Source organism: Gracilinanus agilis, chromosome 1 (assembly GCF_016433145.1).
Source record: "Gracilinanus agilis isolate LMUSP501 chromosome 1, AgileGrace, whole genome shotgun sequence".
NCBI classification, from domain to species: domain Eukaryota; kingdom Metazoa; phylum Chordata; class Mammalia; order Didelphimorphia; family Didelphidae; genus Gracilinanus; species Gracilinanus agilis.
In genome coordinates, this window is record NC_058130.1 from 288,132,419 (window position 1) to 288,152,416 (window position 19,998).

Here is a 19,998-nt window from a genome sequence, read left to right on the forward strand (position 1 = left end):
AGACACGGCGCTTCCTCAGTATGGATTGGAGCGGACGCCTCAACAAACAAAGGTCCTATTGGCTAAACCTTTCCTCTCTCGAATTTGCCATCTTCCCATTGGACTCTGTAGAGGAACGAAATCGAGCCCATTGTAGCTTCTCCGCCCTCTCCCTTGTTCGAGGCCACTGCTGCAGTGGGGAATCTGCACCTAGTCGGGACGGAAGTGAACGCGTTCCGGCCCCTTCCTCATCTCTTCCTAGCCTTTTGGGGCCAGCTTCCGTGTGGAGTGGGTGCTCTTGTGTTTTTCAGGGAGCCTTTGCCGCTCACGCTTGTGACTCCTTGTGTGTATGCGCGTGTGCGTGCGCGCGCGCGTGCACTGCCCCTCGTCCCCAGGCTGTGCTGCGCCGGGATGCTCTGCTCCTGCCGGAGGTGCTCATGGAGACCAAACGAGTCGAGATTCCCAGCAGCGTTCTGGACGATCTCTGCAGGTACCTTAAGACGCTGCCGGATCCCTTGTTTCCATCTCCCCCTCTTCCCCCTCTTTGTCCCTCCTTTTCCCATCTTCCCCTAGACCCTTTGCGCCTGCCCCTCCCACTTTTCTTCCTCCGCTTCTACTATATCCATTCACTTTGAACCCTCCAGAACCCTCAAGTCTCTTCTCCCCCTTCCAGAACTGGGCTTCCTTCCGCTGGTATCTGCTTTCCCTCTTCCTACTTTCTCATGTCTTCTTTCACTTTATTCTTTCGTGCCTTTTCCAGTTTATCTGTCGTTATTTTAGATTCCTCCCTCTTCTGAACACTACTTTTCTTAATTGCATTGATTTACCTAGTTTTAGATTAGCTTCAGATATATATGTATTTCCATCCAAGTCACTTCATATTCCTAGCAGCTGTGTTTCATTGTCCCCTCCCTCTTCGACTTAAAAAAAACAAACAACAACAACAACAATAAAAACAACCACCTTTCAGAGGATTTTCCCCATTCCCCATCATATTTCCAGTCCTCTTTCTACAGGGGAAATATCTTCTCAATTTTTGGAGATCCCTAGATTTGCACAAACAAATAGCTTACACAAACCTCCCATAAAACAAAACAAAACAAAACAAAATTGGCTTTTTGGGGGCGTCTTTCCAGTACCTATCACTAGGAAAAAACAATTTGAAGAGCTACTTTTCCTTTTCTATCTTTTATTCTGGCATCAGTTGAAATATACAATATAATATACACAAACGATTAAAATAATGAAATATCCCAAGAAATTTTCTACCCTGTTACTTCTTGTCATTAGATTGTGACCTTCTTGATAGCAGGGACTATTTTTTTTTTCTTTCTTTGTATCCTCAGTGCCTTAGCCATTATTATCTGGCACATGTTAGGTGATTACTAAATGCTAGTTGACTGACTTGAGAACCAGATAACTAAGGTATTAGAAGATGTGGACTTTTTTGGTATCATTTGAATGTTGTAATAAGTTGAGGCATTTCTTGGGTTTTTGTAGATGTAGAATAATTTAGATATTAAATAGAATGCGTTGAGTTCAAGTACTATTTCTAGGATTGAATTGTTTGGTCAGAATGTGACTTAATAATTATTGCTGTTTTAAAATTCTCAATAGTAAAATCTTTTATTTTCCATCAGAATTCCTTAGAAATGTGATTTCCTTTTTTATTTGAAGCTAGATCTATGTCTGTAGTTTGTCACTTAAACCATATTAAGTACTAAGTGTGAATTAATAGTAGATATATTTCTAGTATTCCTAAAAACTTAATCATTGTCACATGTCACTAGAAATGTCCTATCAACCCAGAAATCTTGTTATATCTCTATTGATATGTCATAGAAGACTCAGACTAAGTAAAACTGTTTCCAATTGTAAGTTTTTCTCAAGGTATTTGAGTAGTATAGCAGAACCTGAACCTTTCAAATCTCAATCTAAATAAGTTTACATTATATTAGCTTATATTTACTTATTTATATTATAATTTATATTATATTTAGCTTATATATATAATATATATTAGCTTATATTATAAGTTGTTACTGATAGCAGTCTTCAATAAAAATGAATTCAATTCAGTCCTATATTTTTTACTAAGCATCTGCTGTGTGCCAAGTACTGTACTAAATGCTGGGGATAGAAAAATGTAAAATGCAATTGCTTGCATTCTACTGAATATAAGATAATTTTAATTAATATAATAAATTCAGTTCATCAATAAAGCACTTATTAAGTACCTGCTATGTGTCAGGCAGTGTGCTAAGCACTAGGAACATAAAGAAGGGCTGAAGACAGTTCTTCCTCTCAAGGAGCTTACAATTTAATCAGGAAGACAACATACAAACAATTATGTACCACTAAGTTATATACAGAAAACTAGGAGGCAGAAATGAAGATAGTATTGCCAACCATGGAAAACAACCAGTAAAAATACCCAAAGCCTGGAGATAAAGTGTCTTGTTCAAGGAACAGCAAGGTGGTTGTCACTGGAGCACAGAATACTTGGTGGGGGAGTAAGGTGTAAGAAGACTCGAAAGGTAGGAGGGAACCAAGTTTCAAAGAGATTGAATACACGATTTTATATTTGATTCTAGAGGTGATAGGGAGTCACTGGAATTTATTGAATAGGGAAAATATTGTTGGTGAAATGGGCAGATCTGTGCTTTAGGAAGAATAATTTTATAGTTTGGTGTAAGGTAGATTGGAGTGAGCAGACTCATGAGGCAGCTATTGTAATAGTGCAGATGTGAGATAATAAGAAGTCTGCACTCAGAGTGGTGGCAATGTCAGAGTAGAAAAGGGGAGTATATAAGAGAAACATAAAAAAAATAAGATCTACATGACAGCGGCTTGGATATGGGGTGGTAAGAGAGAATGAGGAGTTGAGTATAAAACCTAGTTTATAAGCCTGGGTGAGTGGGAAGATGATGGTACTCTTGACATTAATAGAGAAATTTGGAAGCCTGGACAGTGTGAGGAGAAAGATAATGAGTTCATTTTTGGACATGTCACATTTAAAATTTTAAGGAATATACCATTTTAGATGATGGATATATTTGCATTATGAATTAGGATGCCAGCAAGAGATTAGGATTGGATAAGTAGATTTAAGAATCGTCATCTTAGAGATGATAATTGAAACCATATTGATGAGCTCACTAAGAGGAATAGTATAGATGGAGAAGGAAGCCCAGGACAGAGACCTTGGAAACATCCACCTTTATTGGACTTGATGCGGACTGAGAGCCAGCAAAATAAACTGAAAAGTAGTTAGGGGAGAGCTGGGATAGAATAGTGACATGGAAACCTAGAGAGAAGAGATTACCAAAGAGTAATTAACATTATCAAAGGCTGAAGAGAGATCAAGGAAGACATCACTGATAATTTTGGGGACAGCAATTTCAGTTGAATAATGATGTTGGAAAGTTGGATTGTTGTTGTTTTTAAAAATTTAAATTTCGAATATTTTCCCATGTTTCATGTTCTTTCCCTCTTCCCTAAACCCCCCTTTCCTCCCCCCCCCTTTAGCCGATGCAAAAGTCCACTGGGTTTTACATGTATTTAGTGTCTACATCCCCAATAATATCCCCATCAGCTCATGTGTTCAAGCAGTTGTTTTTCTTCTGTGTTTCTCCTCACACAGTTTTTCCTCTGAATGTGGCTAGTTTTCTTTCTCATAAGTCCCTCAGCCTTGCTCTGAATTCTTGCATTGCTGCTAGTAGAGAAGTCTTTTATGTTCAATTGTACCACAGTGTATCAGTTTCTGTGTACAATGTTCTCCTGGATCTGCTCCTTTCACTCTGCATCAATTCCTGGAGGTCATTCCAGTTCACATGGAATTCCTCCAGTTTTTAATTCCTTTGAACACAATAGTATTCCATCACCAACAGATACCACAATTTGTTCAGCCATTCCCCAATCAAAGGACATTTCTCTCATTTTCCAATTTTTTGCCACCACAAAGAGCGTGGCTATAAATATTTTTATACAAGTCTTTTTCCTTATTATCTCTTTGGGGTATAAACCAAGCAGTGCTATGGCTGGATCAAAAAGCAGATAGTCTTTTAAAGCCCTTTGGGCATAGTTCCAAATTGCCATCCAGAATGGTTGGATCAGTTCACAACTCCACTAGCAATGCATTAATGTCCCAATTTTGCCACATCCCATCCAACATACATTACTCTTGTCATTTTAGCTAATCTGCTAGGGGTGAGGTATACCTCAGAGTTGTTTTGATTTGCATTTCTCTAATTACTAGAGACTTAGAACACTTTCTCATGTGCTTATTGATAGTTTTGATTTCTTTATTTGAAAATTGCCTATTCATGTCCCTTGCCCATTTGGAAAGCCAGATTGTAAAGAGTTAAAAAGAAAGTGTGAGAAAAGGAAATAGAGGCACTTATTGTAGATGACCTCAAGGAGCCTAGCAATGAAAGGGATAAAATGATATGATATGATAGTTAATGAGGATGGATATCAAGTGAGTTTTTTTTGAGGATGGGCTATGTTTGAAAGGCAGTAGGGCAGTAGCCGGTAGAGCAGGAGAGATTGAAGATAAGTGAGAGGGTGGAGATGATGGAGCGTGTGGTCTAGTAGAGATAGAAAGAAATGTGATCTCTTGTGCACCTTGGAGTGTTTACCTTTGTAAGGGTATTGACTACTTTTACATGTGAGACATGGGACCAGGAGGTTGTAACAAGGAATGAAGGAGTGTTGCAAGTGCAAGAGTGATGACCTAGGATGGAAGTGAGGGTTAGAGGATTGGAGGTCATAGTGTAAGTGAACAGTGTTTGGGGTTGCAAGATGGGGAGAGGTGGGATAGATTGTGATCAGATAAGGGAATTTCAGAATTATGAACATGGAAGTGGTGGTACATTAATGGGGTGATGGCAAGATCAAGGATATGATCATCTGGCATGGTAAGTGTATTTTTAAGTATTTGAAAGATGCATTTTGGGAAAGTTAATTAACTTTTTTTGGACTGAGGATTAGATAATTTTATAATTGTGTTGCTCAAATGATTAGAGTATGTTTACAAGAACTCTTAAGTTTAGCTACTAGATACATTTTTGTTTCAGAAATTTAATAATAATAATAGATAGCATTTGTATAGCACTTATTACCTGACAGGCACTGCCCTAAACATTTTGCAGTTTTTATCTTATTGGATCCTCACAAGAATCCTGGGAAGATAGGTACTTTTATTATCTGTGTTTTATAGATGAAGAAACTGAGAGAGGATTCAAACTTGTACCTTCCTGATTCCAGAGTTGGTGTTGTTTCCACGTTGCCACTTAGCTTCCTAAATCATTTTAATATTTTGATTTTTCAATTATTTTAAAACTAGGGTTTTTTAAAAAAAATTAGAGAATGGAACTGCAGGCCCCAAGTGTCATCATATCATGTCATTGAGGTGTTAACTATAAAAGATACTTGCCCTGATATGTTTATGGGAATCAGCATTTTTCCAAATATCAGATTCAAGAACAGAATAACTTTGATTGGCTGAGTAAGCAAATTAGCCTTGCCTCTGGGGGGGGTTAAAATTGTTAACCCTCCAAAAATTTCAGAAGTTTTATTTTGCTACTTGGAGATATCGCAACTCAGGAGCTTCCTGTGGAGGAAACTCTTGGTGAGGTGGGAGGAGTAAGGATTTTTATTCCCTTTCTCCTCTCTTGACTCCCATTATTAGACCTGTAAATTAGAAGGGGAGCTATCTGACCAGTAGGAAACGCTATATCCAGCAGGAAACAAAGATACACATTGTAGAGAGACAGAGAGTGAAAGTCACTGGAAAGAGGAAGCAGCTTCAAGCTCTGGAGAATTGAGCCCTAGAGAGGAGCAGATTCTGGGAATGCAGCTGAACTTGACCAGGAAAGATGCTTTTTCCCAGAGTGTTGAATGAGACTCTGTGAAGAGAGAACTTTTGGGTCTCGCCATACCAGGAGTTGTGAGTTATCTTTGCCACATGTATACTATTCACACATGTCTTACTGTTTTTGTACTCTTTTAAGTTTAAGTGTACTTTTCCCATGTCATCTACGAATACTTGTGGGAGAGGGTATCCATTTCTTTCTAAGGGAAGAATACTTATAACTAGTATTCAAAAATACTGCCATAGTTCACAGTAGGAAGCACACCAGTAGGGGCTTACAAGCTATAGAAATTAGGAGTAGGTAACCAAGGACTACTTGTAGAATCTGAGGCAATTTTGCAAAGTCCTTTCAATTGTTCAGCCATTTTTCCATTTGGATTTTCTTGGCAAAAAATACTGGAGTAGTTTGCCATTTCTTCTCTAGCTTGTTTTTTTACAGATGAGGAATGAAGGCAAAGAGTGACTTGCCTAGGGTCACAAAGGTAGTAAGTGTCTGAGACTGGATTTGAATTCAGGTAAATGAGTCTTCCTGACTTCAGGCTTGGCACTCTTTCCATCCTGTCACCTAGCTGTACTTTGCAAAGTCCTAGGCAAATGCTAAAGAAGCATATCTGTCTTTTTGTTTAGGTAAACAAAGTTTTTTTTCTTCAGGCAGACCAATTAGATACCTCGATTTTAAAGACATCTATATACCTCAGTTTCCTTATCTATAATATGAAGGGGTTGACTTGATCTTCAAGGTCCTCTCTTGCTCAAAAATCTATGATGAGTGATCTGATATCTTGAATTTTTTTTCATTAACATTTTAGTTCTTTTATGCCTTTGGCCCCTTAAGCCTGAAATACTTTAAACTTAAAGATAAAGTAGCTGGTTGTTTGTTATTATTCAATCATGTTCTTCTCTTTGTAACCCTGCTTACCATAGCAAGCCAGTATTGACCATGGAATTTTCTTGGCAGATACTAGAATGGTTTGCCATTCTTTATACTGTAGATCAGTGGTTCCCAAACTTTTTTGGCCTACTGCCCCCTTTCCAGAAAAAATATTACTTAGCGCCCCCTGTCACATACTATCACCGCTCCCAAATGCACCTGTGGCCGTCACTGCCCCCCTGCATCGCTGTAGCACCCACCAGTGGGCGGTGGCGCCCACTTTGGGAATCACTGTAGTAGATTAAGACAAGAAGTTAAAGTGATGTACCCAAGTCTTGTGTAGCTAGTTAAATGGCTGAGACTGAAATTGAACTCAGGTCTTCCTTGTTCCAGACCCATGGACTATCAACTGAATCACCTAGCTGCCTCCTGTTAAAATAAGGTTAAAGCCAAATTACCATTCTTCACAACTTAAATTTTAAAAAATGATGATATTGAAAAAGGGTCAAAATATATTATGTTTGTGCCTTTATTAAAATGCATTTTAAAATTGCTAAATTAAGAATTTTAATTTAAGACTTTGGTTGAACATGTCCTACATTAATATATTTAGTCACTATAACAGTAGTACTAAAATATTGTTTATGATGTATTTTAAAATGAAATCAAATATGTAATTGTTTTCTTCCTCCGGTTTCCTTTTATACTACCATTTTTGCTTTTGAGTTAGATAATTTTTGTTTTGTTACAGGCTTCTTCTGTCTTGACTACCCTACTCCTTGATATACCAGATTTTTAGAGTGTAGCTTTTTTAGGAAGTTGTCAAACTTTTGATTAAGAAAAAAATCAGGACATAAGATTTTTGAAAAATATTTTTAATTGATGTACCATAAGGAATTTATCCTTGAGAACCCATCTAATGTTAGACAAACATTTGTAATGGATCCAATCTGTATCATTTCAGAGTGGGTCAGGAAGAAGAATGGCAGAAGGCACATTTTGGTGGTAGTGATTTTCTGGACTTACTGTTTGCCTTTTCTCTGGGCTCTTCGAAGCCCTATTCCTCTGATTTCCTGGTTCCTCTTTGAATCTCCTCCATTCTTAATTCTCTAATCTTTCTCTACGGTGCTCCAGAAACCTCCTCATCCTGAAAGTTCCAACATGATCTCTTGTAGTTACCTTCCTTCCCCTCTCCCTTTTTAGTACCTTCCTTTTATGTCTCATCTTTCCTCATTAGAACATAAGCTTCTTGAGTGAAGAATCTGTCTTTGGGTTTTTATTTTTATTCCCAGCACTTAATCTAGTACTAGTAAATGCTTAATAAAAGCTTGTAGTCTTATGGAGAGGAAGAAGATGATGGTGGAAGGAGAAGGAGGCAAGAGATTTGGGGTGAAAGACCCTTTGTTGAACTTGCTTTACTGTACAGTTAATGGGACAGCATGGTGCAATGGAAGGAGTGTAAAATTTGGAATCAAGACCTCTTTTGAATGTGATTTTGGGCAAATCCCTTGAGTCTTCCTCATCTATAAAATAAATGGGGTGGATTATATAGCCTGTACAATTACTTTGATTTGTAAATTTGTGGCCATGGATTATGAAAGGAAGAAAATGAGTTGTAGAATAAAGATGAAGAAAACGATTTAATGTTGTGGAGAAGATGTGTTATCAGAAAAAACAGAGTTGGAGGTCATGGGAGGGAAGAGGTTGAGTAGAGAAGGAAGCTATAAATTAGGTACTGAGTTCCTATAGGAAGAAAGGAAAGTGATTTTGAGGTTACTAGATGACTGCAAAAAGGATTCAAACTATAGTTATAGCCAGGTATAGTGAACCTCGAAAACAGATTGTTGAATTATGGGGACAGATGAAAGGTTTTTAAGTGACAGTAAAAAGGAGTATTCATTTTTTTCCATGGCCTCATGGAAAGTTAGCAAGAAATGAATTATTCAGAGAAATTCAAGTTTTTGATATCAGATAGGAGTATGAGAAGGAAAAATCCAAGGAGAAGTTTACTAATGATAGGGTAATGTTCCAAAAGGCAGAATGAAAGAGATTAGAGACTAGTCAAAGGCAGAGTTGAGTTCTTTTGAGATGGGAGTTTTTACCTAGGCAGATTGAGAAAGGATTAAAAGATGTAATTAAGAAATGGCTAATCACAGGACTGGGGGATTACTAAATATGGAGGAGTCCTTTTGGTTGTGTTTTGTAAGCCATCATCGAAGTAGTGCAAGGTAGAGCAGGACTGAGGTATATGGTGACCAGGAGAATCTAAAGGTGAATGAAGCCTTCATAATTTTTCCCAATGTAAATAAACTTAAGGTCTTGCTCTGAATATCAGGAAAAGTGGATAGAAAAGAATGGTTGAAGTCATGTTTTTACAAGTAAAGGTGAAATCGTTTATATTCTAAAAAAATGTGTTTTGAGTTTGAGTATATGACTTCTACACCTGTGGCCCAGCAAGGAAGGATGTGTTTAAAACTCATTATGACCAAAACAGAATTAATTATATATCTCCTCAAATTCAGGCTTTTTTATACTTGCTAACGATATCACCATGATTCCTGTCACCCAAGTTTGCAGTTTTCACTTTAATCTTAAAAAAAAATCCTCACTTTCCCTTTTGGAATCTGTTTTGGAATCAATATTGATTCCAAAGCAGACGAGCAGTAAGGGCTGGGGAATTGGGGCTAAGTGACTTGCCTAGGGTTACTAGGAAGTGTCTGAGACCATATTTGAACCCAGATCCCATCTCTAGGTCTGGCTTTCTATCCACTTAGCCCACCCGGCTGCTCCCTCACTTTAATATTCGATTATTTTCTCAGCTTGTATTTAAGCAGTTACCAAATCTTGTTTCATTATCCATAATCTCTTTCATATGCCTCCTCTACATTCCTGGCCAACACTAGTTCAGACCCTCATTACCTCCCACCTGGACTACTATAGCTTTCAAATGAGTCTCTTGTCTTCAGAATCTCCCCTCTCCAATTCATTTTTCTCATATGTGCCAAGTAATTTTCCCAAAATGAAAATTATGACCATCTTACATAGTGAGTATACTCTTGTGGCTTTCTGTTACCTTTAAGATCAAATATAAATTCCCCTATGGATCTTTGCAGCCTTCTGTTATCCTACCTTTCCAACTTGCCTGTATATTTTCTATATTCTATGGTCCAATTATACCAGTTGATATGCTATTCCTTCTAAATGATACTCCATCTTCCACCTCTTTGCTTTTACACTGGCATGCTTAGAATATTCTTCTTTACTTTGACTTCTCAAAATCTTCTTCAAGTCTCAGTTCCCAAGTACCATCTCCTGCTTGGAGATCTTTCTTGATTCCTGCCTTCACTTCTCAGAAGCTGCATGTTCTGCTTGAAGGCTGCTAATGCTTTCCCTTCTCAATTTTATATGTATTTTATATTTGCCACCTATGTTGACTGAGTGACAAAATATGAAATCCTTCTGCTCATCTGCACTGGTAGTTTCTTCAGTCAGAAGATTTGAGGTCCAGTTCCTATCCCTGTGTATACATGCATATACGAAGACAAAAGTCACATATCCTTTGCCCTCAAGGAACTTGCATTCTAAAGGGTGGGGGTGGTTGTGTGTGTGTGTGTGTGTGTGTGTGTGTGTGTGTATGTGTATGTGTTTGTATGTGTGTGTGTATATCCGTACAGGGCAATGACTTTCACTTTTGTCTTTGTAGTCGCCAGTTTGGCTTTTGTTGTTCAGTCTTTTTTCAGTCATGTCCAACTCTTTGTGACTCCATTTGGGGTTTTCTTGGCAAAGATACTAGAGTGGTTTGCCATTTCCTTCTCCAATTCATTTTATAGGTGAGGAAACTGAGGCAGAATTAAGTGACTTGCTCAGGATCATACAGCTAGGGTTTGAGGCCAGAATTGAACTCAGGAAGATGAGTCTTCCTGACTTCAGGCCTGGCAGATAATAAATGCTTACTTGCTTAATCGGTACCCTGTAGTCAAGATTGGTCAGTGTATTGATTTAGATACTAATAGTTGTTAATTTTCAAAATGATCATCAATTGAAAAAAATTACTAAGAAATTGTGAAAAGAATAACAACAAACCTAACAGAATTGACTGCTAAAATTTTTGTTTTTCTTTACATCATTGTGGTTTGTGTGTATATCATTCTTTTGGTTTTGTTTACCTCATTCCATACAAGTTCATATAAGTTTTTCCAACTTTATCTGAATTCTGAACTGTCAATTATTATCCATTGCAATTTTCTGCCATCATTTGTCCATCCATTTCTGTTAGGAGGCACTTGTTAATTTTCAGTTTTGTTTTTGTTTGTTTTTGCTACCATAAAAAAATTCTACTATAAATGTTTTTTTGTGGTTCTTTTCCTCCTGTTTTTTTAGCCTCTTTGGTAGGAGTTCAGTAGTACAAAGACTCAAAGACTATAAATAATTTATAGTTACTTTTCTAGTATGAGTCCAGTTTGTTTTCTATAGCATTTGAACCAATTCACATCTCTTCCAACAACAATATTTGTCTTCTGACATTGACTGTTTCTGTGTTTTGCAATGTTTGTCATCTGGATTTGAGGTGAAACCTTAGAGTTAATAAATGCCACTTATTAGGTAAGAAAGTTCTTGCTATATACTTCTTTTAATATTTTTTATGCCAAATTAAGTATATTTCAGTCAGATCACAACTTTATATTTGCAGTAGGTTCTGCAGTTAATTTTATGATATTATATGTTTATGAATGTGAACTTGCCTGGTATTCTTGGAAATGTAGCTGTGTAAGTGGAGCCATCTGTAAGTACTATTTATTTTAATAGAGTTTAGATTATTTTAGAACCAAAAGTTAATTTGGATTTTTTTTGCTAGCATTTGCTTTCAGTAATAATTTGTTTGATTTTTTTAAAAAATGGGCTCTTATATGTCTATCACTCATTCAACATAGGTGTCAAATATAAAATACATATAAAACTGAGAAGGGAAAGCATACATTATGATGTAATAATATGGTGAATGTGGCACCTTCTTTTTTTGACTACCTCTTCCTGGGCAGTATGGCACTTTGATTTCTTGAGTAGAGTTTTGTTTTATAATAAAGAATGCTTTTATGCCAGTAAGTCTTCTTTGGTTAACCTTTCCATTTCCATCAGCCTTGTTGTTCCATGTCTAGGCTGATGAATACATTTCTTTTATCTTTATTGCTATTTGTGAATGTAATTTTGGCTTTTTTTTTTTTTTGGCAGCCGATTTATTTTGCATATTCCCAGTGAGGAAAGAGACAACGCTATCCGAGTATGCTTTCAGATTGAACTTGCCCATTGGTTTTATTTGGATTTCTACATGCAGAACACACCAGGATTACCTCAGTGTGGGATAAGAGATTTTGCTAAAGCTGATATCCTTTTTATTAGTGTAATTATTCTTCTTTTTATTCTCGTTAGTAAAATGCCCTGTACTAAAAAGTTTCCTTCCTTGTCATGTCTTTGAGGGTTATAACCTACCCCAAATATACAGTTTATCTTTAACAGGAAGGGGGAAAAAAGTGAATCTTCAAACAAGAATAATGGTAAAAGTCTGAGTTTCTCTTTTTAAAATTTTTTATGAGACTTGAAAGTAAATTTTTCCTCCTTTTCTTAGGACAGCTGAAGTTGGCCTGTTATCTCTTGGAACTCACCTGCCTTTATCTATTTTCACAGTTGCCATGGAAGATTACCTTATCCAGGCATTCCCTGCGTTAATGAAAGCACAGCTTCATTCCCTATCCATGTTCTGTTATTACTGTATTTTACAAAGTTTTCTTTAATCAAAATGGCATCTTTAGTCAGGACAAGAAATCATCAGAAACACTTTTTTTCATTCATTTCGTTTCAAAAATGATTATTTTCAAAGTATTATATGCTAGGAGTTGAGATCTGGTACTTGCTCTCAAGATATTTGCAGGATAGTTTTGGCATTAGATTAAAAAAAATTTTTTTTAAACCCTTACCTTCTATCTTAGAGTCAATACTGCTTATTTGTTCCAAGGCAGAAGAGCCAGAAAGGCTAGGCAATAGGAGTTAAGTGACTTGCCCAGGGTCACATAGCTAGGAATTGTCTGAGGCCAGATTTAAACCTAGGACCCTCCCATCTCTAGGCCTGGCTCTCAATCCACTGAGCCACCTAGCTGCCCCCTTGGCATTAGATTTAATCACATATTTTAAATAGTTTAAGATTCATATAGTTCCAGCAAAATAGAGGAACAGTCTCAAGAAAGAACATGTGATTAATTGCTAAAATGTATTCTAAGAATCTAGTTGAGAAAAATTTACTTTAAGCTGTGGTGGACAGGGAAAACTTTATGGAGATGAGATTTGAGCTGAGTCTCAAAGGACAGGTAGCCCTTGGTTTAGAAGAGAGAAAGAAGAAAGGATATTCCAGAAAGAATATATGAGCAAAAGGGTAGAAGTGGGGAAAACTCAAGGTGTGTTTGGGTGTAGGGTATGAATTAGCTTCTTCTGTAGCATAGTGGAGTATAGTATGTGATATGAAGCTGGAAAGCTAGATTGAAATCTGATTGTGTATTTGCTATGGAACAGAGAGGAAATCATTTAAGGTTTTTAGCTAGAGAATGACATGATCAGTCAGTTAAATAGGTATTTATTAAGTGCCTATTATATTCCAGACACCATGTGGGAGGGAGGGTGGGGGGAAGAGAAGAGAGAGAGAGAGAGAGAGAGAGAGAGAGAGAGAGAGAGAGAGGGAGGGAGGGATTTTTTTTTTTTTTTTTAGTAAATGTTAAAAATTATAATTGGGGAAAAATAAAATTGAAATTAAAAAAATTTAAGAATACTTCTCTCTTTTATGTTAACCAATATTAACTATTCATTGTTTCAAAAAGATTCCTCTGTTGGCAATGTGCTGGTTGTATTCAGGCAGAAAAACCAGGTAGATTAGTTACAGTAATTGTTATTAGCCTTCATTCCCTTCTGTCGTCATAGCCCCAGAAAAGTGTTGGATTACTTAATGGCTCTTTTTCTCAGGCAAAGAAAAATCTCAATCTTCTTCTGGGGTTGGTTTATTAAACATTTTTTTTCCATATAAGTCCTTTTGTGGAAGAAAACTTGAATAAAACAACTAAAGAAATAAAGTGAAATATAGCTTACCTGCATTCAGATTCCATCAGTTTCTCTGGAGACATGGAATTTTTCATCATGAGTCTTTTGGGATTCTTTTGGATTGTTGAGAATAACTAAGTCATTCACAGTTGTCCATTGTAAGGGGGGAAAAGGGGGTTTTGATTTGAATATTAAAATATTGGAGAAAAATCCACAATTAAGGAATAACCTCAAGTCAAAATTGACTTTTATGGAAGTTTATTTACAATTAAGAAGAGAGAGAGAAAGTAAGAAAATTAGAGAGAAAATAAGATAGGATAAGTGTTCTAACACACTGAGTAATTTGCTCTGGCCCCTGGCTCAAACCAGGCAGATTTAACTAGTCCTTAATTGGAAAAGGTCAAGCTGAGGGCTGGAGGCCCCAAGGCCCAGGAGGCAAATGAAGCAAAGCTTCAGTCATAGAGTCTCTTTGAAAGCTCCTTAAGAGAAGTTCAGGAAGATTCAGTCTTAACACTCACCATGTGGAACAGTCTTGGTCAAGAACCAGCAGAGCTCCCTCAGGTCCCCTTCACAAAACTAGAAGACTGAGCCCAGCTGACTGAGGTCTCTTTTTAAAGGGGTCACTTATGCATCACTTCCTATGCCTTCCTCCTAGTTTGCATGTCCAAGCACAACAGACACTTCTCTTTGGACTGCCTAGAGGGCAGTCAGTTGATTCTGATTCATTACTCATTCTAACATCTGTGGGTTACAGACCTCCCAAAATTGGAGGTATTCTCACCTTTGGTGATTAAATCTAAAGATGGGCAGTGTAGATTTAATCTAATCATCGCACTGTCATACAGTATTGCTGTTACTGCGTAAAATGTTTCTCTTGGTTTTGCTCACTTCATTCCACATAAGTTTGTATAATTCTTTCCAAATTTATCTGAGATCATCCTGCTTGTCATTTCATATAATACTATATATATATAAAACACATATATATATAGACAGAATATAATATAATATTCTGTTACAATCACATACCACATCTTATCCATTCACAAAATGATGGGCATTCCTCACTTTCCAATTCTTTGCCCCCACAAAAAGAGATGCTATAAATATTTTTGTTTTTTATCTTTCTGGGATACAGACCTATAAATGCCCATTGGGCATACAACTCCTTTAGTTGTTTTCCCTTTATGTCATAGCCAATCTGATAGGTGTGAGGTAATACCTCAGAGTTCTAATTTTTCTAATAGTGATTTCAAGCATTTTTTCACATGACTATAAATAGTTGGTTACTTAATCTAAAAATTGCCTGCTTATATATTTTGACCACTTGCCAGTTAGGGAATGTCTTATTTTTTATTTTATTTTTTAAATATATTTTACCTGTTTGTTTTTGAGAATGAGTTTTTTTTAGAGAAACTTCTAAGTTTTTTTTTTTCGTAGTTATGATGACTTTTTTTATCCTACTCACTTCTTCCGCTTTATTCATCCTCAAAAGTATTTTATTTCTGGGGCAGCTGGTGGCTCACTAGATAGAGCTATAAAAGGGAATTCTTGGTTCTCTTTGAGTTCACACTTGTGAAAAGGGAATCCTTTGTTCTCTTTGCCTAGTTGGAGTTAACACTTTGGTTGGTAATAACTTTGAATCAACACAGGCTTGAACTGGGTGGAAGAGCTCACAAACCACCAAGTGAATTCACATCCTACCTAGTGCTAGTGAGAAGCCAGCAAGAAACTGAAGAATTGCATGCTTTTTTTTCTAACCCAAACAGTCAGAAACTTGTTCACTCTCTCAGAAAGTGTGAACCCTTTTGATGAGTATTCATCCCTGGAAGGTGCGAACTAGTTCCCACAAACACTGCCCCTGGGCAGGGCCGGACAATTTGGAAACTGTGATTGGCCCCTGTGAAGAGGAGCAGGAACAGGAAACCACTATAAAAGCCACAAAATACTTGGGCTGAGTCAGTCTGGTAATGTTGAGTCTAGTGGAGAGTGAACTAGAAGAGAGTCACTCCAAGAAAGAAGGTCCGGCTCAAAGAAGAAAGTCAGCCTCAGGAGTCACCTTCAGCTCCAGTCCTTGTCTTGACCTGCCTCTTGGAGGAACTTGGGTGAGTGGATAGCTGGTTTTCCCTTCCTGTCTTCTGGAGCTAGTTTAATTCTGATTGAAAGTTAACAAGTCCTGGCTGAGCCAAGCACTGGAACAATATTTAGTTAGATTAATGTCTTCTCTACCTTTTTGTATTTCTTGACTTTCACTCTTTCAACTTCTTTTATAAATAAAAAATTTATAATTTTCAGTCCAACCACTAAATTTAACATTTACAGAGCTAAGCCTGGAGACAGGAGGTGCAGGGTTCAAATCTGGTCTCAGATACTTCCTGACTATATGACTCTGGGCAAATCACTTAACTCCAGTTGCCTTACCCTTACCACTTTTCTGCCTTGGAACCCATATTTAATATTCATTCTATGACAGAAAATGAATTTTTTCTAGAAAAAAGTATTTTGCTTCTGACCATTGCTTCTCTGAATCTGCCCTCCCTTCTATCATACCTCCCCCATCTTCTCTTATTCCCTTCTTTTCCTACGTTCCTGTAGAGTAAGTAAGATAGATTTCTATACCTACCTATGTTCATCTCTCTTTGAGTTAATTCCAGTATGCTTGAGTTTCAAGTACTCCCCTCCCTACTTTCCCTATTTCCCCTGCCATTATAAAAGCTCTTTCATGCCTCTTTTATGTGAGATAATTTACTCAATTTTCCTTCTCTCTTAAACCTTCTACAAGTACATTCTTTTTTTCATGCCTTATTTTTAGTTTTTATCATCTGATTATGTTGAACTCACACATGAATTCTGTCTGTATAGACTAATTGCCCTAATAATGATAAAGTTCTTACAAGTTATAAGTATCATCTTTTCTTGTAGAGATGTAAATAGTTTAACCTTATCTTTTATGATTTCTCTTTCCTGTTTAACATTTTATGCTTCTCTTGTATTTGAGAGTTAGATTTTCTGTTTGGCTCTGGTCTTTTTATCAAGAATGCTTGAAAGTTCCTTATTTCATTATTCCATTTTTCTCACTGAAAGATTTTACTGTTTTTTTTTTAACATTTATTAATATTCATTTTTAACATGGTTACATGATTCATGCTCCACCTTTCCCCTTCAACCCCTCCCCCGAAACCTCCCCACCCATGGCCGATGCGCATTTCCACTAGTTTTGTCATGTGTCCTTGATCAAGACCAATTTCCAAATTGTTGGTAGTTGCATTGGTGTGGTAGTTTCGAGTCCACACCCTCAATCATGTCCACCCCGACCCATGCGTTCAAGCAGTTGTTTTTCTTATATGTTTCCTCTCCTGCAGTCCTTCCTCTGAATGTGGGTAGCTTTCTTTACCATAAATCCCTCAGAATTGTCCTGGGTCATTGTATTGCTGCTGGTACAGAGGTCCATTATATTCAATTTTACCACAGTATATCAGTCTCTGTGTACAGAGTTCTTCTGGCTCTGCTCCTTTCGCTCTGCATCAGTTCCCGGAGGTCTCTCCAGTTCGCCTGGAACTTCTCCAGTTTATTATTCCTTTTAGCACAATAGTATTCCATCACCCGCATATACCACAGTTTGTTCAGCCATTCCCCAATTGAAGGACATACCCTCCTTTTCCAATTTGTTGCCACCACAAAAAGCGCAGCTATGAATATTTTTGTACAAGTCTGTTTATCTATGATCTCTTTGGGGTACAAACCCAGTAAATTGCCAGCCAGAATGGCTAGATTTTACTGTTTTATTGGTTTTGTTGATTCTTGGTTGTAATCCTAGCTCCTTTGTCCTTTAAACTATCATATTTCAAGCCCTTTGATCCTTTAATATGGAAGCTGCTAAATTTTGAGTACATTAACTGTGGATCCATGATATGAGTTGTTTATTTTTGACTGTTGGCAGTATTTTCTTCTTGACCTGAATTTGCCTATAATATTCCTGGAAGTTTTCATTGTGGGATCTCTTTCAAGAGGAGATCAGTAGATTGTTTAAATTCATATTTTACTTGCTGCTTCTAAAATATCAGGTCATTGGTAATTTTTGAATGATGATGTTCATGGCTTTCAGGTAGTCCCATAATTCTTAGATTATCTCTCCTGAATTTATTTCCAGGTCAGTTGTTTTTCCCATGTGATATTTCACATTTACTTTTATATATATATATATATATATATATGTATAATTTTTTTTTAGATCCTTAACTTCTGTGTATTGGCTCCTAGGTGGCAGAGTGGTAAGGGTGGGCAATGGGGGTCAAGTGACTTGCCCAGGGTCACACAGCTGGGAAGTGTCTGAGGCTGGATTTAAACCTAGGATATCCCGTCTCTAGGCCTGACTCTCAATCCACTGAGCTACCCAGCTGCCCCCGATTTTTATATTTTTTGACTTTAATTGTTTCTTGTTGTCTCAAGGTATCATCAGCTTTCACTTGCTCAATTCCAATTTTTAAGACATGATTTTATTTAGTGAGCTTTTGTACCTTTTTTTCCTTTTGACTAATTCTACTTTTTAAAAAGTTCTCTTTGATGTATTTTTGTGCTTGTTTTACTAATTGGCATATTCTTTTTTTTTAAGATATTACTTTCTTTAATTATTTTTTGTGCCTTCTTTACAAACTGTTGACTGTTTTTTCTGGTTTTCTTGCATCACTCATTTCTTTCCCCAGATTTGTTTTTCCTCTTACTTTGATTTTTCAAATTCTTTTTGAGCTTTTCCAGGAATTCTTTTTAGGTTTGGCACCAATTCACATTTTGTTTTGAGGATTTAGATGCAGTATTGACTTTGTGGTTTTCTGCATTTCTGTTCTTATCACCAAAACAGCTTTTTACATTGAATTGATTTTTTTGTTGCTTGCTCATTTTCCAGCTTTTTTCCCCTTGACTTTTTTTTTTTTTTTTTTTTAAATTTTAAACCCTTAACTTCTGTGTATTGACTTATAGGTGGAAGATTGGTAAGGGTAGGCAATGGGGGTCAAGTGACTTGCCCAGGGTCACACAGCTGGGAAGTGTCTGAGGCTGGATTTGAACCTAGGACCTCCTGTCTCTAGGCCTGGCTCTCAATCCACTGAGATACCCAGCTGCCCCTTGACTTTTAACTTAAAAAACAAAACAAAACTGTTAAAGTTGGGCTCTGTTTGAGTGCTGAAGAGGGCAGTGTCCCAAGGTTCAGGTTCTTTGTGCAGCTGCAATTCAGATTTCTGGGGATCTATAAGTTTTCACTTCTTCCAAGGAGACATGATCTAAAGAGAAGTGTGTTAAATACTCTTCTAGCCTGTACTCTGTGAGTGACCACAAGCATTCTTTTCTACTCTGAGACTGTGATCAGGATTCCTTGCTCTCCTGTGGCCACAAGTGCTGGGATGGTAGTATTCCTCCTTATCCTGGGACCTAGTCCTGGGCCTGGAACCCAGCATAGTGATCTAGATCTGTGTTTGATTGGTTTCACAGAGTCCTACACCCAGAGCCAGCAAAGGAACTGCTGTAATCTACTATGCCTAATTGTCTAATTCCCCATTACTTTCATTGGGCTGAGAGGTCTTTGCTTCAGCTGCCTTTAAGTGCTGTCTTGCCAAGGCAGGGGCCTGTCTAGCCTAGCCATTACTGGGTTGTGCTCCATTCTTTGCAATGGACTTTTTGCGCTGACTTTCTAAGTTGTCTTGGTATAAAGAATTGTTTCATCTTATCTTTTTGTAGATTCTGCCACTCTAGAATTCATTTTGAAGCATTATATATCAAAAGTGTTTGGAGGGTAATTTGGGAGAGATCAGAAGGGGCCCTGTTCTTTTTCTGCCATCTTCAGGAGAGAAATATTAGTTCTTTTTTTTTTTTTTTTTTTTAAACACTAACTTCTGTCTTTGAGTCAATACTGTATATTGGCTCCAAGGCAGAAGAGTGGTAAGGGTGGGCAATGGGGGTCAAGTGACTTGCCCAGGGTCACACAGCTGGGAAGTGTCTGAGGCCAGATTTGAACCTAGGACCTCCCATCTCTAGGCCTGGCTCTCAATCCACTGAGGTGCCCCCTAGAAATATTAGTTCTGAAGAACTATATTTGACTAAAGTTTTATTGTTTAACAATTTGTTATCCTTTACATGATTGCACTCATGTAGATTGTTCTTTTGGCTTAATATTTTTCACTCATATCAATTGATATAAATA

The 19,998-nt window shown here is 37.2% G+C and overlaps 1 protein-coding gene across 1 annotated transcript in view; it reads left to right on the forward strand.

The window, feature by feature from the left end:
* Nucleotides 1–316: 316 nt before the first annotated feature.
* The window catches only part of DCP2 (decapping mRNA 2), a 53,337-nt gene continuing 33,655 nt past the window's right edge, over nucleotides 317–19,998 (forward strand). Inside the window, exons 1-2 of the mRNA XM_044662338.1 lie at nucleotides 317–469; nucleotides 11,955–12,106. Coding sequence (XP_044518273.1) covers nucleotides 417–469; nucleotides 11,955–12,106 — 205 coding nt within the window. The 5' untranslated portion in view covers nucleotides 317–416. The remainder of the gene's footprint in view (nucleotides 470–11,954; nucleotides 12,107–19,998) is intronic.